This window comes from Egretta garzetta, unplaced genomic scaffold, assembly GCF_000687185.1.
Source record: "Egretta garzetta isolate BGI_Z169 unplaced genomic scaffold, ASM68718v1 scaffold38, whole genome shotgun sequence".
Taxonomy (NCBI): Eukaryota; Metazoa; Chordata; class Aves; order Pelecaniformes; family Ardeidae; genus Egretta; species Egretta garzetta.
In genome coordinates this window covers 2,303,357-2,328,816 of record NW_009260667.1, presented here as the reverse complement: position 1 = coordinate 2,328,816, position 25,460 = coordinate 2,303,357, and the positions used below count along the sequence as shown (strand labels likewise).

At 36.7% G+C, this 25,460-nt stretch overlaps 1 protein-coding gene across 17 annotated transcripts in view; it reads left to right on the top strand.

The window, feature by feature from the left end:
- Positions 1 to 25,460, top strand: part of CFAP54 (cilia and flagella associated protein 54) — a 143,389-nt gene that overhangs the window by 79,575 nt on the left and 38,354 nt on the right. For 13 of the 17 annotated variants that reach the window (XM_035901013.1, XM_035901016.1, XM_035901014.1 and 10 more), the window contains 17 exons: positions 5,442 to 5,531; positions 6,662 to 6,788; positions 7,690 to 7,801; positions 8,723 to 8,883; positions 10,450 to 10,680; positions 11,095 to 11,231; positions 13,300 to 13,475; positions 14,178 to 14,405; positions 14,617 to 14,840; positions 14,937 to 15,072; positions 16,751 to 16,865; positions 17,908 to 18,060; positions 18,582 to 18,779; positions 19,638 to 19,725; positions 20,180 to 20,386; positions 21,934 to 22,000; positions 24,176 to 24,358. In XM_035901013.1, coding sequence (XP_035756906.1) covers positions 5,442 to 5,531; positions 6,662 to 6,788; positions 7,690 to 7,801; positions 8,723 to 8,883; positions 10,450 to 10,680; positions 11,095 to 11,231; positions 13,300 to 13,475; positions 14,178 to 14,405; positions 14,617 to 14,840; positions 14,937 to 15,072; positions 16,751 to 16,865; positions 17,908 to 18,060; positions 18,582 to 18,779; positions 19,638 to 19,725; positions 20,180 to 20,386; positions 21,934 to 22,000; positions 24,176 to 24,358 — 2,633 coding nt within the window. The remainder of the gene's footprint in view (positions 1 to 5,441; positions 5,532 to 6,661; positions 6,789 to 7,689; positions 7,802 to 8,722; positions 8,884 to 10,449; positions 10,681 to 11,094; positions 11,232 to 13,299; positions 13,476 to 14,177; positions 14,406 to 14,616; positions 14,841 to 14,936; positions 15,073 to 16,750; positions 16,866 to 17,907; positions 18,061 to 18,581; positions 18,780 to 19,637; positions 19,726 to 20,179; positions 20,387 to 21,933; positions 22,001 to 24,175; positions 24,359 to 25,460) is intronic. The other 4 variants (XM_035901008.1, XM_035901024.1, XM_035901010.1 and 1 more) reach the window with 3 other exon arrangements.

The following is a 25,460-nucleotide window of genomic DNA, read 5'->3' as shown; positions in this document are numbered from 1 at the left end:
AGTGTGTGAGCGGCTATGTGTTTGCAATAGGTTGACCCTGGCTGGATGCCAGGTGCCCACCAAAAGCCACTCTGTCACTCCCCTCCTCAACTGGACAGGGAAGACAAAATAAAACAAAAGGCTCATGGGTTGAGATAAGGACATGGAGGTCACTCCCTGCAATTACCATCACAGGTAAAAGAGACTTGACTTAGGGAAAAATTAACTTAATTTATTACCAATCAAATCAGAGTAGGATAATGAGAAATAAACCCAAGTCTTAAAAACACCTTCCCCCCCCCCTCTCTTGTGGTTTAGTTGTTGCTAGGCAGTGCTTACACCAGTCAAGGACTTTTCAGCTTCCCCTGCTCTGCCAGGTGCCCAAGAAGCTGGGAGGGGGCACAGCCAGGACAGCTGACCCCAACAGGCCAAAGGGGTATCTCATACCATGTGACGTTATGCCTGGGGGGAGTTGGTGCGGGGAGAGTGATCACTGGTCTGGACAGGCTGGGCGTCGGTCAGCGGGTGTTGAGCAATTGCATTGTGCATTGCTTGTTTTGTATATTCTGTATGTTCTATTATTGTTATTATTATTGCTATTATTATTGTTATTATTGTGATTATAGTGATTATTGTGATTATTGTGATGATGATGATGTTAATTATTATTTTATTTTACTCTGCTGTTTTATTAAACTGCCTTTATCTCAACCCATGGGTTTTACTTTTTTCCTGATTCTCTTACCTACCCACTGGGGGAGGGCGGGGGGGAAGTGTGTGAGCGGCTATGTGTTTGCAATAGGTTGACCCTGGCTGGATGCCAGGTGCCCACCAAAAGCCACTCTGTCACTCCCCTCCTCAACTGGACAGGGAAGACAAAATAAAACAAAAGGCTCATGGGTTGAGATAAGGACATGGAGGTCACTCCCTGCAATTACCATCACAGGTAAAAGAGACTTGACTTAGGGAAAAATTAACTTAATTTATTACCAATCAAATCAGAGTAGGATAATGAGAAATAAACCCAAGTCTTAAAAACACCTTCCCCCCACCCCTCTCTTCTTCCTGGGCTTAACTTTACTCTTGAAGTCTCTAACTCTTCCCCCCAAGCAGTGCAGGGGGACAGGGAATGGGGGTTGGGGTCAGTTGATCACACATTGTTTCTGCCACTGCTTCCTCCTCAGGGGGAGGACTCCTCACACTCTGCCCCTGCTCCAGCATAGGGTCCCTCCCACAGCAGACAGTCCTCCATGAACTGCTCCAATGTGAGTTCTTCCCATGGGCTGCAGTTCTTCACAAACTGCTCCAGTGCGGGTCCTTTCCATGAGGTGCAGTCCTTCAGGAACAGACTGCCCACCAGCGTGGGTCCCCTGCGGGGTCACAAGCCCTGCCAGCAAACCTGCTTCAGCATGGGCTCCTCTCTGCATGGGCCCGCAGATCCTGCCAGGAGCCTGCTCCAGTGTGGACTTCCCATGGGGACACAGCCTCCTTTGGGCCTCCACAGGCTGCAGATGGAGATCTGCTCCAGCGTGGACATCCATGGACTGCAGGAGGACAGCCCGCCTCACCATGGTCTTCACCACAGGCTGCAGGGGAATCTCTGCTCCGGTGCCTGGAGCACCTCCTCCCCCTCCTTCTGCACTGACCTTGGTGTCTGCAGGGCTGTGCCTCTCACATCCTCGCACTTCTCTCCAGTTACTGTTCTGCAGCAGGGCTTTTTTTCCCATTCTTAAATATGTTATCACAAAGGTGCTACCACCATCACTGATGGGCTTGGCCTTGGCCAGTGGCGAGTCCACCTTGGAGCCAATTGGCATTGGCTTTATCAGACACAGGGAAAACTTCCTGCAGCTTCTCACAGAAGCCATCCCTGTAGCTGCCCCCACCCCCACCCTGCTACCAAAACCTTGCCACGCAAACCAAATAAAGTGGTGTTCAGCTGCCTGCTGAGTTAAACCACAACAATGATAAATCAAACCAAATAATAATTTCAGTGGTCTTATTTATACCTGGTAGTGATGGTATAATGATTTTTATTCATCTTTTTAATAATTTCCACCAAAACACTCATTCCTTCTTAGAAAGCAATGGTCATTTTTTTTCGATTCTGCAAATATATATCTTCTTCTGATCTATGTAAATTGGGTTCCATGTTATTTAGGCTTAATTTATCTTCCTAAATTAGACAATGCAGTGGCAAAGATAGCATGTCTTACTATCTACCAGTGCTAGTAATAATGACCACTGCAGGAAATTTTAATGGAGAAAAGGCTTCCTGAAGAAAGTTAACAGAAACTGTCCTTTTTGTGAAGGAATTGCGTGTATACTAGCGTTTAACTACCTTGTAACTCAGGAATTAATATATCAGCTTTAAAATATTTTAAAGTCTGGATTAAGCACCAGAATTTTCAGGCTAATTGTTCTGCCAAAATTAGATGAATTAATAAGTAGGACTTACAAAGGAATCACAGAATCACAGAATGGCAAGGGTTGGAAGGGACCTCGGGAGATCATCCAGTCCAACCCTCCTGCTAAAGGAGGTTCACCTAGAGCATATTACACAGGACATCGTCCAGGCGGGCTTTGAATATCTCCAGAGAAGGAGACTCCACAACCCCCTTGGGCAGCATGTTCCAGTGCTCTGACACCCTCAAAGTGAAGAAGTTTTTCTTCGTATTCAACTGAAACCTCTTATGTTTTAATTTGTGCCCATTGCTCCTTGTCCTGTCACTGGGCACCACTGCAAAGAGTCTGGCTCCGTCCTCGTGACATCCACCCTTGAGATATTTTTATGTGTTGATGAGGTCCCCTCTCAGTCTTCTCTTCTTCAGGCTGAACAAGCCCAACTCTCTCAGCCTTTCCTCCTGGGGGAGATGCTCCAGTCCCTTTATCATCCTAGTTGCTCTCCTCTGAACTCTTTCTAGGAGTTCTTCATCTTTCTTGAACTGGGGAGCCCGGAAATGGACACAGTATTCCAGGTGGGGTCTCACCAGGGCAGGGTAGAGGGGGAGGATAATCTCCCTCGACCTGCTGGCCACAGTCCTCTTAATGCACCCCAGGATACCACTGGCCTTCTTGGCAACAAGGGCACACTGCTGGCTCATGGTCAGCTTGTTGTCCACCAGGTCCCTCTCAGCAGAGCTGCTTTCCAGCAGGTCATCCCTCAGCCTGTACTGGTGCATGGGGTTCAACCTCCCCAGGTGCAGCACTCAACACTTGACCTTGTTGAACTTCATCAGGTTTCTAATTTGATTAGAATTTAAAACACAAAGCCACTACTGATTTTTTTGCCATTATATTTACATGGCATCTTACACTCCTTGGAGCCTGTATAGAATCATATAATAATTTAGGTTGGAAGACATTTCTGCAAGGCATGAATTCCAACCCCCCGCTCAAAACAGGTACAATTAGATCAGGTTGCTCTGAGATTTGTCCAGTCATCTGTTGAATCTCTCTGAAGAAAGAGATTTTCCAACCTTTTTGGGAAACCTGTTCCAATAGTTGACCACCCTTATGGATAAAAAGGGTTTCTTCATACTTATTTTGAATTTTCTGATTTGCAGCTTGTGTCTATTGCCTCTTGTGCTACCAGTGAGGACAGTCTGTCTCCACATTCTGTATTCCTCCTATTAGGTAGGCATAGACTCCTTTTCTTAAGACTGAATAAACCCAGTTCTCTCCGCCTCTTTTTGCTTTGTCATGCACTCTAGCTCCTTATCATCTTGGTGGCCCTTCACTGGACTTACTCCAGTATGTCAGTGCCTTGTACTACAGTGTCCAAAACCAAACACAGTAATCTAGATGTGGTCTCAAAAGTGCTGAATAGAGGAGAATAATCACTTCCCTTGACCTGTGATAAATAGGATAAAAAGAGTGATGTGAAAATTCCATTCATCTGTGCACTGGTCCTTCATTTTTTACTGCTGACATTGATGCCCACATTCCTGCAGAACAAGTTACAGAATGAATGAATTCTGTAAATTAATTGAAAAGTTCATTGATTACCTAATAAAATGATGTTCCATTCTTACTTAATAGAAAGTTAAATTAATGGGTTGATCGCTTAGAGAAGAACACATTTTCGGTAATTAGCAAATACTTGATGGCTGAAGTCTGCTCTGTTGCTGAAATAGCATATTCATCAATAAGTTTCAGGATACAAATTGAAGAGGAGTCGTTGGCTGAGGCCATGCAAAACAAATAACAAAGCTTACAGCTGTCCTTAGAAATATGTATAAGTGGTTTAGGACAATGTGCACACCTGTAGGGCATGCTGTTAAAAATATTTTGGAAAAAACCTTCATAGGAAATCCTTAAAAGTGGATCAACACTTAGCATTCCATTGGTGATAGTCTATGACAAAAAAGAAAAAGAGCTGAAACTGAGGAAAAACCAGGTATTTCAAACACAGTACAATTTAAGTTCTGAAATTTCAAATGTTTTCCCATTTAAAAATTTTTGGGAGGTATTATTCTTTGTGAAAATGCTCATTTGAAGCAATATATTTTTGAACTTGTCAAATACGAGAGAGTACTAATAAAGGGTGTGAGTTGTCTTAAAAATAAAAAAAAAAAAAAAAAAAAGCTGCTTGTCCTGCTGGCTGTCCTATTTAATTGGACATTATCTGCATTCAACAGACTTCAACTGACTGCTGCCACTGGAGGGTGTAGGTATTGATCCACTATCACAACTGGTCGTTGCAGAGTGCATTTTTAACCTTGTTTTTTTTCAGGGACTAGCTGCATTGATCTTTTTTGATGACAGAACTTGCAAGTTACAAATTTGTAGGTCTTGTTTCTTTATTAAGGCAAAACAGCAACGAGCACATGTAACGTTGTTCTGGTGCTCATCAGCTGGTAACGCAGTTGTGTTTAGCACTCAGAAGCTTGAATCCAAGTTATTGCTCTCTTATATATACTACTTATATCTATATATTATATAGATTATCTACACCTTTATCTAATATATTATTTATAGAATACAAATATACTTGTATACATATATTTATATAAATATTTAGGTGAAGAAAAAAAAAAAATCCTTTACCTATTTATGCTATCCATATGCCGAGCATGAATGTAAGCACTAGTCACTAGGAGCATCACGTGTTCGGTTCATGCTGTATAGCCTTAAATACATTTTTGGACACGTCCTTACTGCACATCCTCCTTCACAGATGTTTTGTTTGGACCTTTGTTATAGCTCTGATGAACTCCAGACATCCTGCTCATTAGTCTAGTAGCTGGAAGTTCATCAGTCACATCTGTAAGCTCTTTATTATTGAAGTGGCACAGCTCCTTATGTTAGAAGAAAAGAGCAAGCTTTTGAATTTCTCTCTGGATGACAGTGAGAGATTGAAAAGCAAACTGTGCTAAAGCTTTAGTTACGATTCCAGGTAGAGTTTCTATTGTACACTATCACTGCTTGTCATAATGGATTTGATTTGGTTATTGATGTAGCTCGTGGATCAGAGCTTACAGGACAGGAAGATCCTTTGTTCCTCTATCCTGTAATTTCATGTTGGACATCAAACAGTGCTTATCGAGAAGGTAGGATAATAGGTGTTTATTATAATTGTAAAGGCTTCTTTACTTCAGGAAGTTGCCAGTAAAGCTATCTACTTCTTGCTTGGAATAAGCTTTTGGAAATTTCTCTTAATTTTGTTCTTAAATATACAAAATCAAGTAAAACATAGCTTAAAAAAGGTTTTTAGTATAGCCACATTTAGAAGTGTATGAAATACTTGCAATAAATTATTTTAGGTGTTGAAGTTGAGTATGTAAAATATTAATATTTTAAATAATTTGAATGTTTATTTTCTAATAACCTTAAAAATGAGCTCATTTTTTTTTTAAGTTGTGTCAAGTTTTCAATGATTCTGTTTGTGTGGAGTGTTCTTTTTAAATTGGGATGCCCCATTTCCACATTAAATTATGCTACTGAAAGAGGAATTCGCAAAAGTCTGAGTACACTTGCATTTTTGAAATAGGATTTAAGATTCTGGCATGTGGCTTTTGCCACTGCCTTATTTTTTTAATACTGGTGTTTGAAATAACAGTGGGGCTTAGCTTGTAAAATTAGTATAGCTTTCAGGTAAGATAAATACTTATTTATTTCTTGATGGTAAAAGAATTATGAAGACAGCCAAACAGTAAAGGCAGTTTGCTAACAATTAAAAAGCTGCCTCAAACCTAGACAACACAGGTCCACTGCTGCAACGAGTACTGTGTCATGCTTGTACACTAATGTGACTGTCATTGAGAAGAGCAACCTAATTGAATAGGATGCAGTTAATTTGTTTATACTTTATTTACTGTTTATTTCAGGATTTTCAGACATGTTAACAATTAGGCATGTTGAATATTGTTATAAAATATTTTTGCACTATGTACTGCATGATACAAAAATAGTTGCAAACCCGTTTTCTAAGTCCCTAGAACGTTTGTCATTCTAGGAGTAAACTTGTGATTCAGGATGCCTGGTCACAAGAAGAAGTATTTAGCAACTGCTCTTGTGTATCATGACCTGTCTGATTTTAGTATCAGTATGCCTTTTCAGCATGCAACATGACATAAATTTGTGCTTTGAGACATAAATAGCTGTAATTATAGATTAATTCAGAAACCTGTTACAGCGTTAAATGCAGAAACTGTGTTAATTATTTGTTGCTTTATTGCAGTGATGAAATTCAGAAATAAAGCACGTTTTCTTGAGTTCTTTGTTCAAGTTTTGCACAAAATCCTGAATGAAGAGAAGTTTCAATGCGTTCTGGAATGGGCAGGCAATGTGCAAGTTTACTTGAAAAGGTAGATCTCTATTATAGCAGTAGTGAAAAACTTCTGCTTAGGTTCACCAGTGTCACAGATGCAGCAGAAACTACCTGGTAGAAGACCCATCTGGGCCATTTCCATGGCTCCTAGTCTGCAGAAGTTCCATGAACACAGAAGATTACATAGCTACAGAAAATATTGTATTATGATCTCGTTATACATGGAGACTTCTTCCTTGGCCGCGTCTGTTCAAAATTCCTGTCTACCCTCAGCAATTTCCAGGATATCCCTTTCCACAGAAACCACTTGATAATATGGCCATTTGCCATATTATTATGAGGCAGTGGGATAACAGAAAAGTTTGTTGGGTTAAATAAAAAGCAATCTGATCAGAGCTTACTATAGCGTCTAAAAAAATTCCATACTTGAAAAGATAAGTGGAATAAAATTGTAGACACTTACCTAAAAGGATCCAAAAGAAATTTAGCTATAACTTTGTTAAAAACGCACATCAGTATTTCTAAAATTTGAAAGGCAAATAATCAATGAAAAGGAGTTATATTATAGGGAACAGGAATTCCTGTTGCAACAGACCAAAAAAATTGGACATGAAGAAGTTCTTTGCAGAATTCCATAGTAGAATTTGGGTAATGAAGCAAACTTTTGTTTTACTAGGAGTTAGGAAGGTGAGATAGTTGTTACCTATAAATACAGATTTCTGTAATAAACCTTGAAAGTGAGCATTTGCTGTTTTCTGAAGTGAAAAAGGAAAGAAAACCTGATGAATTTAAAACTCCCAATGAAATAGGAATTGCTTGTACTCTACCTGTTCCCAAAGATAACCCTTTAACTATGAAAGGAGTTTAACATGATGGTGATGATGATGATGATGATGATGATGATGATGATGATGATGCTAACATTATTTGTTTGTCAGGAGGAATGCCCACCTTCTCTGTATCAATGGAGTTTCAAAACAAGAAACAAGTTCTCCCACTGTGTCAGAAGGCACAGATAGACACACTACAGGAGCTGTGGAGTTTCAGAAAGTGAGTTTTATTTTTAAGGAGTCATGTATGACTTTACTGGGCAGCGATACCATAAATGCAAAAATAAATTTTTAAGAGCTGTCTCATAAAAATCTCAGCTAGAGACATGCATAATTGCTAAAATTTGGGATACAAACTCTAGTCCTCAGCTCACCTCTGCAGTCCTAAAACCAGGAAGAAAAGTTGGCATTGGATTTACCTGAAAGACCAACAGTTGTGAGGAATTTGAGATGATTCAAAATCCATGAAAACTTGCCTTTCATCAAATCCCTTTAAAAAAAGCAATATGTTAATAGGAAATGCCTTGGGTACCATCACATTAAGAAAAGGAGATCAGTTTAGCCCTTTTTGTACAATATGTTGTACTTACACTTTTTGTTCATGACTAACTCCTTGTGCAGATATTCTAATTGCACAGTAAAGGCTTTTTGTTCAGAACTCAAAAGAAAAATTTTGATTTTATTGGAAGGTAAGAATAATCTTAATGGATTTGTATTGTTTTGGAGAAGGAGTTTTCTTCCTCGTAACCCTCTAGTAATGCTGTTATACTGTTATCATCTGAGATAGATCAGGGAAAGGGTTTTCTGTCTCAGTTTTTGCATTGCAAAGTTTTGCTATTTATAATAAGTGGAAAAGAACTATCTTTATTTTTGAGGTGAAGAACACTGGTATATGAAAGAAAGTATTTGGGGACCTGACTAGCTTCTTAGGGTCAGGCATTTGACATATACCTTCCAGAAAAATTGTAAAGCTTTCTGGAATATTAAATATTTTTTTTGCTGTCTTATTTTGACAAACAGTTCCAGAATTTATTTTCTGTTCTGTTCTGTTCCTGCATAAGCTGAACCACTGTATACCTCAAATAATTGATAATGTAGGTATAAATAAGTATTTGAAGTATACTTAAGATTTTAATGGAAGATTTTTTTAAAGACTATGGAGACCTCACCTTTAAAGAAACCAGAGGCATCAACTTTAAAGAAACCAAGAAAAGAAGCCTCGAGTCCTATTCGAAAAAGACAGACTCTTAGACAGTATTTAATGAAGCATCCAAACACAGTGAATTCTTCAGAAGCACAAAGGTAAATGAACATATACAGAACCAAAATATTTTGACTGAGATTTAGTTTACAATTAAGTGTGTATTTTAAAACTTTCTTCTATCAAAGGGATTAATTTGTGCACAGTCCACTCACTTTTCTGTTTTAGTTTGGTATAAAAGTATAAAATTTCCTTCCGCTCAACAGAACAAAATCTACCTAATTTCTGTTTTGGAGAATAACTGTTGAAGATTTTGAAGTCTTTGTATTAATAAGCAAAGACTGTATTTCAGTTGTGTTAGCTTGAGCATGTCGATTCATCATGGTGGAAAAGCTGTGTTAATCTATGTACTGTAATGCTTTTCAAACTACGTTAGAAATCTAATAAAGAATTTTTATTTGTTCCTGATGTTTTAGGTAGTTTAAGAGTGATTTTTGACATCCTTTTTCTAGTCTTTTTGGATTATCTGTTCTGTAGCTTTCAGAAAACTGTTTCTTGATAGAAACAGGTGAAAATCAATTCACCTCTTTTTTTGAGCAGATAATTGTATATATTTGGTCAACTCACTAATAATGATACCTTCTGAGGTAAACAAATTGGTAGTATTCATTACCTGGTGCTTTGGTAACTTATTCTTCCAGCAGTTAGCAAGTAGAAAACTCAAAATATCTGAATATAAGCAATCTCAGAACTGATTCTGGAAGTGTTTTAAATAAAGAACCTCAAAAAAGTCTTCCATACACTATCTTCTAAGTATTTACCTAAACGGTCCATTTTTCCTCCTTGATGGATTTTTCCACCTTACTTAAGATGATTTTCATGGCTTTCAGTGGTAGAGAGATGTTTAACTTATCCTGGGCTTTTTACTTTTTCAGCTACTCTTTTTGTATCTTACATAATAATATTGCTATATAATATAATCAGCATTGCATATGGTGTACTGTTCTGCTCACATTTTAAAGGTGGAAAACAAGCAGAAAAATACTTTAGACTGATAAAGGGATCAGTTTACAGTTTATAAAAAAGAAAAAATGAGATTTTATTTGACTACAGCATTGTATGTGTGCCAGGTAATACAGAATTGTTTGATCTGGCAGAGAAACATAAAAAAATCTACAGCTGGAAATTAAAGCCAGGCATCCAAATCTGAAATAAAAAATTTTCTTCTCATTGAGGATGATTAGCTACCAAAACATAGCAATAAAAAGAACAATCCAAATTTATAGTACAATAGTAGACCCTCCATCTCCTGAGCAGACTGTGTGAAGTACATTGTATTTGCTATAATAATCTGTTTGGATGATTCAGGTACAAATAACTTCAAACACAGAGTTAAACTTTTTGTAAGTACTAAGACAAATATCTTATGGAAGTTGGTAAAATATAAGATAGGATTTAGTGTGTTTTGTGTGCACTTGAAGGAAAGCACAATTGCTTTTCTTGACTGGAGCAAACATCCTTTTGCTAGAAATATGTCATATGCTTCTGAGTTAATACAAGTCTGTGGATATGCAGTGGGATACTTCTGTGTATCTGTACCATGATTTGCTTTTCTAGAACTTCAAGAAAACACAGTTTCATTTTTTGCTCCTTTTTTTTTGATTTAGGAAATACAAGGAAGAGTTGCACAAAGTAGCTCATCACACCTTAGTGGCACTGCTGAAACCAATTGTGAATAATTACTTAAACCGAAAGAAGTTTCATCAAATGTGTCTTGAAGAGATGCCCTGGAGGTCTCAGATGAATATCTATCTGGCAGTTGCACACTACTACTTATTTAAAAAGAAGCTGGAAGAGCAATATAACATTGGAATTTGTGGTTCACAGCATCTGGACAGGTATATCTTACTGCATTATCAGTGATTACTATTAATAAAGATTATTGTGTTATTGCCATTAATGCAAATAGCTCTGAATTACAATATCATCAGTCAGTTTGTCATATGAACAGTTCAGCTTCTAAATGCAAATTGATTTACTGTGTAACACGTTTTGCTTTCCATCATGTGGCAAGTAACACGCATGTTTTTGGTTGCTTACTTGACCATCAGATGAAAGTTTTGAAATACACTATACTGTGCTATTTTTTGGTTCCTTATAACTTTTGGCTATCATTCATTATTTCTGATTCCTAAAGCTGCTGGAAAGTAATCAAAACTCACTTTTGAGAATTGTGTGTGTGCATATCAAAACTCTTAAATATTGTATCTGGGGTTTTTTTTGTGCTTTCTTCTTTTTCTCACATTCTGCAGTTACGATATTTTGGATCCTGAAATATTCTCATTAAATAATTCTGGCACTGTTGTGGTGAGAGAAGCTGTAGAGAATAACCTGAAAACAACAACTCCTACTCTCCTTAAAAAGTCAGGAATGACCGAAAAACAAACTTGTAAGAACTTTTAATGGGTGCATAACTGGAATCAGTTTCAATTTAACCTTTTCTTTCTCTTAATTTCTATCTTGACCTCCATCATTAGTTCTCCACATCAGCTTTGGAAAAACAGTCATGACAATTTAAAGAGGTGTTTCTGTATTTCCAAAGTGTCCTCTGTATTTTCTCTTTTTGGCATACCTAGTATAAAAGAAGTCATAGTCAATAATGGGTCATTTATAATAACTCTGAGCATATTGATAAATATGTTACTTTTTCATAGAATTGTAGAATGTTTTGGGCTGGAAGGGACCCCTAGAGGTCATCTAGTCCAATCCCCTGCAGGAGCAGGGATACCGCTAACTAGATCAGGTTGCTCAGAGCCCCGTCCAACCTGGCCTTGAATGTTTCCAGAGATGGGGCCTCCACTACCTCTCTGGACAACCTGTTCCAGTGTTCCACCACCCTCATTGTAAAGAATTTCATCCTTATATCCAGTCTAAGCCTACCCTGTTTTAGTTTAAAGCCATTACCCCTTGTCCTGTCACAGCTGGCCCTACTAAAAAGATTTTCCCCATCTTTCCTATAGGCCCCCTTTAAGTACTGAAAGGCTGCAATCAGGTCTCCCTGCAGCCTTCTCTTCTCCAGGCTGAGCAAGCCCAACTCTCTCAGCCTGTCCTTGTGGGAGAGGTTCTCCAGCCCTCGGATCATTTTTGTAGCCCCTTTTATCAAGTGGTTATTCTTCATCCTATACTTACAATTTATAAGTTCTAATAAATTAGTGATACTAGCTTTTGGTTTGCAGAAGCTACACTACCTAGACCTATTAAACTCATAATATCACAGATTATTCTAAATGCAATGATAATTTTTATCAGTTTCTGTGGTTGTTAATTCATCTGTTGTTTCGTTTAGATTTTGTAACAGGTCAATAATTCCCTGGGTCATTCTGTAAATCTTAAAATTACAGACAGAAGTTTATTATTATCTTTCAAATTTCAAGTAGAATAATTTAGGTTTCCTTCTCTAATACTTGCTCCCAGAGTTTTCCTGTGGCAGAGGTGCCTCAGGATCAATCTTTTATCTTCTACCACTTTTACTTCAACTGTCTTTCACATTTGACTGTTCTATTATGCCATCTATTTTCAATAACATCCTCCAAGGTTTCAGGAGGAGCCAAATTGTGAAATATAGGACTGGGATTACCTCAGATGTTGGCAATAACATACAAGTCTATGCAAAGTAGTCTGCCTAGCCACCAGAAGTTCAAGAAGAGATCACAAGCCTCGTCTTTTCGATAGCACTTCAGGGAACACATTCTTGCCACAGCTGTAGAGAGCAAAATTCTTCTATCATTTTGTGTAGGACTTCCTTAGGAATCAACCGTCCTCATTGCCTTTTCTAAGGAGGTGTGACAAAAACCAGCTTACAAGTCACTGAGAACCGAATCACTGAAAGTTGCTGAAAACTAATGAAAATCCTGTTTACTGCCTCCTAGCCTTTGCAGCAATTCTCAGTGAAAGAATTTAATGAAGTGTGTAGTTTGCCATAGAGTTCAAATGCTGTTCAGCTTGAAATTAGCTTCTGCCTGAAACCTACAGCTCAGATATTACTGTATCCCGCTGCCATGAACCTTTGTGTTTCCCCTTGGAAGATGTTTGGTATTGAATAAAATAATGAAGCAATTCTACACATGCCACATAATTTGTCAGAAATCTTCCCTTCTTCCTAACTTCTCCTTTTAAGAGGCCACAGTTTCAGAAAGGTTCTTGGGAGTTTGCCAGATGGTGGCAAAACTTAACTTCTCTGAGGGTTGTGTTTTGGCTTTGAGGCTGAAAGCTATTTGGTACACATTATTTTGCTCAAACTTGTTTTTATCCCTGCTTCTCCCAACGCTTAAGAAAAAGCATCTTCTATTTTAAATATCATAACCTTATGAATATGATAACCTTAACGTTGGCATTTCCTAACATTTAAGTATTTAGCTGCCACAGGAAAATCCTAGCTGGGTGATAAAATTTAATTTTTTATTTTTTGAGAACTTTAACTCATTTTTAACTAGTGAACTTTTTGTCTTCGGGTACAGATAACTCTCCTGAGCAGAGCATTAAACTGAGTGGAACAGATACTCCTCAAACTCAAACAGTAAATGATACAGAAATATCCATCTCTCATTCCCCCAAAGAATGCAACCGGTTTCTGTCAAATACTATTTTACTGGAGCATTATACAAAAATCTTTTTGCATTTAAGAAGAGCAGTGGTAAGATACGCTTTCTTATTAAGCATTTTATTTATTACTAAGCATTGCATTACAATACTTACTACTTTCTACATTAAAAAGCCCCACACTTCAGAAACTTCAAAAAAACCTCAGTGGGAAAAAGCAATGATTTCTCATCTTATGCAGAATGTGCAAGTACAGCGTATGAAATGTCAGGCATATCACCTATCATAATGTGTATTTCTATCAAACATATAATAATTTATAGAAATGTTTTATTTTTCATTTAGTCTTTGTAACTTTCCTTCTCATGTTTGTTAAATCTTTCTGAAAATACTTGCAGACTTACCTTTCCCTTTACAGGTCTTAGTGAATGCCTTGGGTAGTATAAACAGAAGGACCAGTGATTGAAAGGAAATGCAGGCTGACTACTGTTCCCATAAACCCTTCTAAAACCAAATAAAACCACATGTATAGGTGGTGTGAATTAATTTTGATTTCTTAGTCTCACACCAAAAGCAAAAATTAAATTCAATTGTAAATTAGTGCTTCTATGAAAATTTCCAAATTAAGGTTCTATAATGCTTTATATCAATTGAAATGTTGAATGATCTGTCATTAAGGATGATCAACAGACTGCCATTTTGAAAGATTACTTATACCTAAGCTTTGCAATAGAAGAACGAAGCTTTTAATTTCTGTATTTCCAAAGTGTAATTATATTTTGAATGATATACATAGGTTCTTGCTCACCGTGGTGGCCACTGGACATTGCTTCAAAATGCTTGTCGAGAACTTTGGAACTATACTCAAGAATTACAATTAATTGCTAACCATTCACATTGCCATACGGATGCATTTCCCATTACCAGGGGTTTTCTTCGGAACACCATCTGGTTGCCATTTTATTTGGCATCAGACATGATCATTGATATGATAACTGAACTACACGCAAGCAGGTCTCTTAAGGTAAAAATCGTTTTTATCAAGACAGTATACTCTTTATTATCACATCTTTAGTAGAGATAGTTTTCTTTCTCTTGCATTATATTCTGATATCTCCAAGTTATTCTCTGTAGCAAGTTTGTAGAAGACTACAGTATTCTCTAATCTGTATAACTTGATTTGTCCTAAAAACAAGTTTGAAAATAACAGGTGGAATAATGTTTCTTCACTGTAGATCGTGGATCCTGAAGGAGATTTCTGCATTCCTGGTTGCTTAGGAGGTATTATGGATGAGAATGGTGGTTCTAATCTCCATCCACAGTCTCCCCTGGATGATGTGAATGTGGTTGATTTGAAATGGATATGTAATCTGATTCTTAAAACAATAGAATTGTTATATCAAATGAAGAAGTGGGAAGCACTGGTACACATAGCTGTACAATTTAACGTATTTACACAGTAAGTTACTCCAACTCTCATAAAAACTAAAAAGAAATATTATATAGTTAAATATACCATTATTTTGCTTAATTGCTATACTTGCTTTTTTTTTAGTGAGAGATATGCAGAACAAGTGAGTCCGCTGCTGGTGTATGCTCAGAGGCAGCTGCTGGAAAGGATACAGCAGTTCAGTGGCCCAGACAGCCATGAATCTCATTTCATAAAATATCTGTCTGATAATGCATATAAGGTGAACCACAGATTTCTTTTTTGGGCATTGAGTCTTTATGTGAGCTAAATATAGAGAAGTACTTTCACTGATTAGATTGATGTTTTTTCATAATGTTCACAAATAGTAAATCATAAATTAATGAACAGAATTTACTGAAGTGCATGAAAAGGCTTATATGACATGATCCTAGCAGCAGCAGCAGAGGTCCAGACTTGATGACCCAGAGAACATACTTCCATGCATAATGTACCCATTCCATATTATGAGCCTTAATCTAATTCCATGTTAGTTCTTGATGCCGCTCTTTTTACCTGAAAAAAAATATTTGGATCTTGTGCAATCCTTGTGATTAATTAAAATTAAATACAAAGAGACTGCTTTGTTTCTGCATTGGAACACTGCTCCTGAAGGCCGAAATTAATCAAATTGAGTTAACCCAAATACTGACAATACCAATAAAAAACTTTAAAAACTTGATCACCAACAAAAAGCCCTAAGCTGCTCATCAAGTTCCTCCCATTAAAAGCCATGGATTTATATATTTAGTAAACTGACATTGGCACTTGGAAATTTTTCATGGAATTAGCTATTAAAAATTAGGATTTTCCTTTTTTTAACCTGAGGTTTATTTCTCACAAGTTTTGCTAAAGTCAGTCGCATTGTTGATATTTTTAATATGTTTCTATTACTAATATAAACAAAGGACTTGAAGGAGAGGGGGGAAAGTGGGGTTTGGAATTCCAAACAGGTTTGTTCTGAACATGAACTTGGGGGTTCAGGAGCCACTGCCTTGCCTAGAGACAGGACACTGCTGCCCAGGGCTTGCAGGAACTCAGAAGGCACTCTGGACTGGCAAAGGGCGGTTGAGGTACTCTGTCTCATCTCTCTGTAAGGCTGTGTCCTGCTGACTTGTTTCAGGCCCTGCTGTTCAGAACATAGTCCTTCGTCTAATAAAGGGGCAACGTGGCAAACCACCACATGCTGCTGTAAGCTGAGCAATGTGGAAAAGTAATAATAGTTTTAAAAGACAACTCACAGAATAAATTTTTTAAATAGCAATAAGGATTGTTCAAAAAAGACATCACTGAGTTAGAAGTTTGGAGGATACGGCTACATTTCACAATGCAGTGCCATTCAGAGACTCTAGAACTAGCTCTGAATTGGTTCTTTTTCTTCTGAAGTGATGTAGCTACATTAGCAAAAAAAAAAATGCCTGTGCTGGATTAGTCCTTTATTGAAGTCTGGAAGTTCGCTTCTCTGACAAGGTTAGACTGCTTCTGTTACTTGCTTGGAGCTATTCTGTATATCCCTATGCAGCTTTACATTGTGCTGTACGGGCAGCAGGCCCTTTAGGCATACTTAGACTGACAGGTTCTTTGCATTCATGCATTTATCCAGAGAAAGAAAGGTGGAATATTTTCTGAATGAGTTGCTCACGATTATGGCAAATACCAAATTAGATACATGCTTAATTCATTAATATCTATACACTTATATGTTATATGCAATATTTACGTGTTGTGAATGATTCACCTCTTACTGACAAGGGTACAAGTTATGGGTCATCGGTGTCTTTGTAAATTAGTCTTCTTTTATTTTGTCATATGACTGAGTATTTAGATACTTAACTTTAAGCACCAAACACTTATTTTTCTGAATATTACTCAATTATCATGAAACAAAACTTGCTTTTTAGATGAGTTGCAGAAACTACATAGGGCAGAAATTACAGCTGCCTGTTGCCCATTCTGCTAGTGAACGGATTTTTCCTGGACGCTTTTTCTGTCCCGAGATGAAAAATGATTATACAGGTCAGAGCACATTTTGGTATCATGAGTTCTCTTTTCTCCCCAAACCCTTCATTTTTTTCATACTGGATATTTTTTTGTTTTGTTTTCCTCCTTATTGTAGGTCTTCCACTGCTCCTATAATCTGTTTCTTTTAACATAAACTCAGTTTTGTCTTCAAATTATTATTCTTGATATTTTGGATGGATAGCAATGTTGTCAAGACCTTTCCAAATATATTCAGACTGTATCTGAAGCCGAGAAAAGCAGCTGTCATCTAGATGCCAGATGACCTACAGTACATAGAGTGAGCTTAGTAGTCTTGGTCCAGTTTTCCGTCAGTGTTGTTGGATATCCAGCAATATACCCAGAATTTAATGTGAGCCTGCACTGTTATCAATAGAATCAATAGAATGACTGAAGTGAACTACAAGGTGACAAAACATCTCTTTTACCCACAGTTGTTCTTTTCAGTCAGGATTAAACTGTTATAGTCATTAATGGAAGTTTGTAAAGCATAGTTCCTCATATCACACATATGTGAACGCATTGCACACGAGGCTTTGTGTTGAATTCAGCTGAGGAAAGTAATTAAACAATAAATAATGCTGTATGTAAGAAGAGTAGATAATATTTGGCATTCAGAGGAGAGAGCATGCCAACTCACAGGTTTGGTACACAGAAACTATGGTAATTGTAGTAAACAGGATCAGCAGTTGTAGTAAATGATTTGTTTCCAGAGTTCAGACACCAGAATTCAGAGCAGAGAGCTGAACTGAGGCATGCCTAGGGCAGATGGAATTCAGGGAATATAGATGTCACATAACAACTAAAATGTAATACTGAAAAAGAGATAAATGCTCAGAAGTGTTCCTGGTGGTTAATAATTTTGCTTTAATTCATAATCCAATAGGAAACAAAGGTGACAATTATGTTAATATATTTTAGTTTTGAAGTTGTAGAATTCTTCAAATATATGTTTTGCAAGGTGTTTTTTATATATTTATATTTATATATATGTTTATGTAATGCAAATTTGTTCTCCATAATTATTAATTCCTTTTAGATTGCAGTCAAGCAAAAGCCCTAGTTTATGTACCTCTTGATGTGAATGATACTCTGAAATGTTTTCGAGAAACTCTACAAAAATCTAAATACCACAGCAGAGCACTGAGACACAGCAGGAAACTACTTTCATTGTTTCTTGCACATACACAAGGTGAGTTATTTATTGAAGTGTTTCTCAATAAAGTGTATATGGGTTAAAATAGTAAAGAGTGAAAGGAATAGATTTCTTTAAATTCAGATTTTAGTTGTTAAAGACAATTAGAAAAAACATAAAGTATAAAGTTATGTATGAAATTCTGTAAGCACAAGCTCTAAGCCTGATTTCCTATGATTTGTGTCTCATGGTTGGATGATAATTTTTTTTTTCATGCACTTATGTCACTTGTCTGTTGGCAGCCAAACCTCTGTCAGAGGACTGACTGGCAGATCTTCTGAAGTTTATTTTCTCTAACGGAGCACATTTTTTCATTTGGTTGCGCTGACCAATGAGTTATGTCCAATGAGTTTAATTAGGAGACACACAGACAGAATCATAGCATAGGAAATCAGATAAAAATAGGGTACACAGGAATTGTATATTTGTTTGAGTAATGTGGTTTGGAAATATTTGTGGTGCTGGAAATAGTGTAATAATTTTGTAAACTGATCATATAAATCCCTTTTCTGGTCTAGAAAATGCTGGAAGAGCAATCAGCAGTCATATCTCTTCTAACAGAAAGCTGGAATTTAATGTGGGAGCTGAACTGATATTTCTACCAACACCACGTGACATTTCTCAAGAAAAATTTAATTTCTCCAGTATCATTGAGAGTAAACCAATACCACAGTCACAGCTTTCAGTAATTATCTCTTCCTATGAACAAACAATTGGTAATTATTTTTCATAAATTTCTGTTTACAGCTAAGATGTAATATCATACTGCCTATCTGTGTTCATATAAGTTTATTCCAGTGTTATTTTTCTTTGTCAGACAGCCATTACTATCTGAAAGCTGGTTTCCAGAAATACACAACCTTTCTGTTGAATCGGAAAATCTGCATTATATCCTAAACAAGCCACTTGTTGGTTCATAACCTCTACAGTTAGCTCATTTTATGAGAAAGCATTACTTCAGTGGTGTTATACTGATTAATCCCAAACTAAAAGTCTGCTGTAATGTTTAGCAGATTCATTTTAATTCCATGATAGTTTTTTTCTAGCAAACAGACCTTTCGGATCCTGTGCATTTGAAGATGAGACCTAGTTGCTTGGCTTCCATTTTACATTCTAGTATGGCTTTACTCATACAGTTGCAGCTCAGCACTACTACCTGTTTTTGCTGTATGATAAAATATGTGAAGTGTAGCAGGTCAGAAGATGCCCTCAGTGGTTTTATTTGAAGTAAGCAATCCAGAACTGAGCCAGATGCTGCTGTGTTCTATCCAGGCAGTGTTGTTTAGCAGGGCCAACGGCCTGCTTCCCAGTTTACCTCTTGAAGGGGCAGAGATGTGAGAAGTCTGAAAAAACAGGTCCATAAATACATCCTACTCCTGTTTTTAAAGTTAGTAGAAATAAGAAATTGTACATTTGAAGAGAAAATATATAAGCCTAATAAATCTCTCAAAAAACAGGCACTGAATTACATGTGAATGCATGTCTACTTCTCATGCAAAATTTGTTCAAGATTCAGTAACTGATGTAATGATGTGACAATATTTTTTTCTAATTGATTAAAAAATAAATAACAGGAATCCTTGAAATAAACAACCAGAGAGACCTCAAGGTTCAGGCTCTACATGAACTTGGAAATCTTCACTTTTATTCTGGAAACAAGAGGTACGTAGTTATTGGATTAAAAAAAGAGCATTGTTTCTTTTTTTTTTTAATTTGCATTCATATGCCCTTCAACTGTCTTGTAAGTTTTTGTGCTGTCCTCAAGTCCATCTAACTTCTTTCATCTAACTCACTATTAGCTATATTTTGAGAGGCTTTTTTTCTAGAAATTGTTTATTTTTTCATATCTAGCTAATTGCAATTAAGCAAATTAATTAAGCATATCTCTGTGTTTTTAAGAAGTAATATCTATTGCTTGACATTTGATTTTAGTATAAGTCCCAAAAAGTTTCTTGACGAGGAATGGTATCTTTTTGTGTTATAGAAACTGTATTTCAGTTTTTGACCTAATCAGAATTAGTTATATCTCAGGCAATAAAGGTAAAATGAAGCAAATCTTATCTTCCACTTTGGAAAATGTCAGCAATATGATGAGAACATTTTTTATGTGTTACAGAGCTGCTTTTAAATATTGGTGTCAAGCCCTTGATGAAACACTCAACATTGCTGATGCTCTTGACAACTGGCAAGAGTTAGGTCTTCCAAAAAACACTACAGATTGCTTTGCAGTTGGAAAAGTGACTGATATTAGTCAGAAATTTCTTTCTCAGGCTGGAGTTTGGGGGTGTTTACATGCAGCAGTCTTAGTGGCTAAGATAGCTCAGTAAGTATTTTATTTATGTATTTCTTTCATATTTTAAACAAATTGCTCATCCAGGACAGTAAGCAACTTGAAATTAATTTAAAAACACTAACAAGTTGCTATAAAAAAGGTTCATCAAAAGCAGAGGAATTTTTCCTTTCAGGAATAAAGTTGCTCTTTTGGAGAATATTGTTTTTACCCTTTTCTTGAGTGCTCATCTTTGATCATAATTGCAGCTGTATATTACATGGAGAGATCATTGAAATAAAACAAAATGATAAAAAGTCATAAGCGCAAGGATTTTACAGTCATATTGATTTTCAATTGAAATATCACATCTCCCAAGTCATTGCACATATTAAATATTAATGTATCTTGAGGGCAGATTTACTGCCTAAAGTACTCATTTTCTGGTGAATTACAACTAAATGAAATTTGAATTACCGTATTAAAGTCTACCATCAATAAATATTTCTGTCCAGTACTCCTTGACTGCTGGTAAAACACTGTGGATGTAATTCTGAGCTGTTCCTCAACATATTGTACAATATAAAAATGTACAAAATATAAAATATAGAAATATCTAAGACAGCTTTGAATGATCTTAGAAGCATCATACCCATGAAAGGGCAGAGCTTCATCTGAGTAAACTGTCTTACCTGAGAAGCAGGTCATATCAACAGCACTGTAAAATATCTGTAAACCAAGGTAGCTTTGAAAGTATTAGCATGGGTATTTCAGGATGAAATGTCATTGCCACACTCAGAAATAGTACCCAAGAGGAAAAGGAGTGAGTTTAAGTTGATTCTAAACCACAGCTCTTCTAATTCTGAGCTGTGGTACAATCTCAGGTACAATTAGGCAAGACCAAATCCCTAGCTGCTTTTACAGGTGCTTCTGGCACATATTTGCTGCACTGCATTCTATCACTTTACCGTTAATCTGTCTATTCCAAATCCTCATGGCTTCTCCTTCAGGCAGATCTTTTCTATTCAGACCTGACTTGGGTTGTCAGACACCTTTCCCTTGAGTTGCTCTTTCTAAAGCAAATTTTTCTCAGGCTGTAAAACACAGACTAAAGGATTCTAATACTGTATTAAAGGTTTCTAATATTGTATATCAGAGGAGTACCCTGCTGCCAGGATGGTTTAAAGCTCTGATGAGGTACTGTGTGGGATTCACTTAATCTGGCTAGACTCCTACCATGTGAAAGTCCACATGTGCTAGTTACCTTAGGCTTCCTTTATGGAAAGAAATACACTTTAAGGTGTGAGTTGCTTGACCTACTTTATCTTTCTAGTTCTGTATGAGATTAATTTAGCACTATTTCTCTCCTTTAACTTTAAAGAGAATCCAGACAACTTCCTTTTTCTAGGTATGTCTTTGGTCAAATGCTTCTTTCTTTGCATGACATGGATGAGCATCTATCTACAGAACAGGCAGCTGTTTTCCAATATGGAAAACATCTAGGTTGTGCTAGTATCATTATTATATTAGGTTAAAAAAAGAGTTTGAATAATTTATATTGATGTCCACATTCATATTTCTTATTATTTGTTATACTTTAGGTATATAACAACATCACAGATCAGACTGAGAACTAAATACTGCTATTTTTCTGCCATACTTTTTAAGGTAAGAATACAATTTCAGTTAGAATTCATGAAGTTGACAAATTGCTTCTAAAATTTAAATCTCAATAACACTATATTACAATATTTCTCTTTTTATTTTGATTGTAAAGGAAAACTGGAGATCAGAGGTAGTTGACAATTTATGCACATTAAATTCTATGTTTTTATTCTCTGTTTTTTAACATTATTCCTGTATTATAGCCAAAAAATTATCACTTCAATAAGAGTCTAGTCTCTCAGAGAAATAATGAAGTACTGAAAAGTGAAGGTGGCTAAAATATTTGGCAGTCAAATATATTTTTTTTCTCTTGAAGTGTTCTGCTCAGGAAGAGCTGGATGGCATCAACAATAGCAGAGTGCTCTCTGTCAGATCTGTACAGAGTCTTCACATACTGCCATAAATTTTAAACCCAGAGAACAGACTTTTTAGAAAAAGAATTTTTAAAATAATTTTTAGCATTGAAAAATATTGGTTTGTAATGCTAAAAATCTCAGCTCTATAAGCAGCTTGCTCTAAAAAGAGAGGATAGTAAAATGATTCCATTTCATTTAAAAGAAATTAAGATCATTAAAATTAAGTTTGCACACTTTAAGAAACAAACTATAGAGGGAAAAAGGGTTTCAATTTACTTTTAAAAGGACGTTTTAAGAAACCAGTAGCTAAAGTGGTATAGGAAAAAGAACTGCAAGTATTCTGCCAGTCATACTCCACTGGGGTCAATGCTTACTCATCCCAGTGCAGCATTGGGAAGTTGGTTGGCTGCTCCCAAAACAAACTACTGCCACTTTCTAGCATCTTGTGCCAGCCAGGGTTGTGACTGCGTGACCTGTGCTAGGCCACATTTAAAACCTTGTTAAGTTCAGCAAAGGGAGAACAAGTTGAAGAAATAAAGGTAAAGGAGAATTTTGACTAGCTCCTAGCCACTGTAATTGCTGGTGGTACAAAGCTGAACAATTTTGATTCCTCCTTTTGACAGAAATAGTAGTAAGCATTTGTTCCAGTTGTGTAATGGTAGAAATAATTGTGACTTGACTGAAGTGGGTCTGATATTAATTGGGTAGGAGCAGCTTGCAGGGTGAGTGTCTTGAAAAATATAATCAATTACTGTCACTGTACCTTGCGAAGTTCAAGCCCATAATTTGTTCCTTGATTTGGAAAGCTTTTATAACCTTATTTAAATTCCACCTCTGGTATAGGCTTTAGGCTTATTAATATCTCAGATCTGAGTATGTAAATGCATATTTCTCTAGCATGTCATTGCTAATTACAAGAAGATAAACACAGTTGGGAAGGAATATCCAACATCAGAGACAATGTTAGCACTCCTTCCTTTTTAAAGGAGGAACATTTAAGTTACTTCCTTGAAGTTTGCATCAGTTTTAAGTTATATGATTTAAGCTGCACTAGCTGACCTAGTTAAAGGCACAAATAGGGTGGAACTAGCTTTTAAATGGCTTTAAAGTCAGCAACTCTCCTAGAAATGATGGCTGAGGTGATGGCGAGGCAAGGACCTAGGGCTAAGTAAAATCAAACTAGCTTTCTTAGCTTGTGGGGAAAATATTTTTATTCTGATGGAAGACATTTTCCATGAAACATCTTCAGACTGGTAAGGAAATGTTTGAACACATCCCCAGAATCATCTCAACAATTTTTTCCTGTGCATTTTCCTTGATTATGGAGGTGTTTGAATAAATTACTAAGTGCTTCCTGTCTGCTGATCAGAGGCTTATCCTAAGAATTATCTAATAAGTCTTAGTCACCCCTACTGATTTATTAGTTTTTTTCCAGTGCTTTCGGAGATTTATTTGGGATGCTTTGACTTGGAATCTGAGAGAAACACTACTGGCTCTTTAGGAAGATTTTTCATTACCTGGGGAGTACTTGCTGAGGAATCTTTCATGATTATTTTTCTACACCTAGATTAGTTTTTCTCTTTTCCTTGTTCTATGAAATACTGTCCTTAGACTATTTACAGCCTGATTTTTTTTTCTCCATCAAGTTCACACATACAGCATTTTTTTCTAAAAAGATTTTTCATGGTTTTGTCTGGAAACAACTGATATTTAAGACATTGACTGAGTATCATTTATGAGTCTCAAGGGTTGGAGTTTTATAGTGTTTCACTAATGCCTATACATCTTTTCACAAGTAGTTCTTTTTTTTTTTTACTTTCAGAGCCTGTTTAGAGCTTCTCTTCCTCATCCAATGTCTGACTGTGACTTTGCACAGTATGAAACAAATATGCTTATTCCTGGTATTGACTTGTTCTCTGATCGCTACAGAGCTGATATCTCTACTGTAGTTGCAAGTCTGAATTTCCTTATGTTTGAACTATATTGTGCAAAACAAAATTTAATAGTAAGTATTATTTTTATACTTTGGAAATTAACTTTATGACATCAAGTCTTATTTTTTTGTGTGGGTGTACTTATGAGATACCTCAGAAGCTCTAGCAAAAATACCTATATGGTTAGGTTTTGTGGCACTGAGATAGAGACAAGGTATAGCTTGCTGCCTACAATTTTTAGAATATACAGGGTACTTGTTTATTCAGGAAGATGACAATGCATGGTCCACTTAGCTTAGGCATATTAGAGGAAATTTCCCATTATATACAGTCTGGAATACAGTGTACTGAGAATTACTTTAAAAGCAGTATGTCCAGAATGCTCTCAGTAAATTTACTTTCACATACAGTAACCAAAAATCCCTTCTGCCTTTCTCCTTCTCACATTCTCTTATTCCTCTCTGTGTGGAGTGTTTTTACAGCTTCCCTTTTATGTTGATCATGTGCTTATTTCCTCCCTTTAATGACTGACCACTTCTACTTTAATCCAACTTCTTTCAAAGGTGCAGTGCTGTACATTGCAATAGATTGAATTGCTTACTAGTACTGAAAAAGCTGCAATTTACCTCTGTTCCTGTTTGCTCCTGTATGCTCTAAAAGATTTTTGTGTCAGGCGATTATTGTATACCTCCATAAATCAACTCACAGCATGATAGAAAACTCCCCAGCAGAAAAAGTAGAGTTTTCTCCTGCTTTAATAAGTTGAATCCACTTACGGGAACGTCCCGCAAGTGGCAGAGATGGTGCAAGGGAGGGCAAAAGCTCACATGGCTGGCAGCAGGGGAGTAAGAAGAGATTATGGGGGAGAGATGGAAGAGGACTTAGAGAGGAGGAGGCAGCAGATGGTACCCCTTTTTTGTCAGCAAGCCATTTGCTGGATATCATTTCTTCTGGAACTTCATGCTAAGGGGCTGTCTTACCTCCTGTTGGTGCTTCTTCCCATCCTGCTTTCCTGGAGTTCATTTTGTTATTAAGCTTTTTCTAACTGCCCTCACTATGGGACATCAAGTGAGATCAGTTACCTGGAGGCAGGGACACTTAATCTGACTGCTTGCTTCATGTGGCCATGCACATTTTTGATTCTTTCTGCACTTGTACTAGCAGAATATAGAT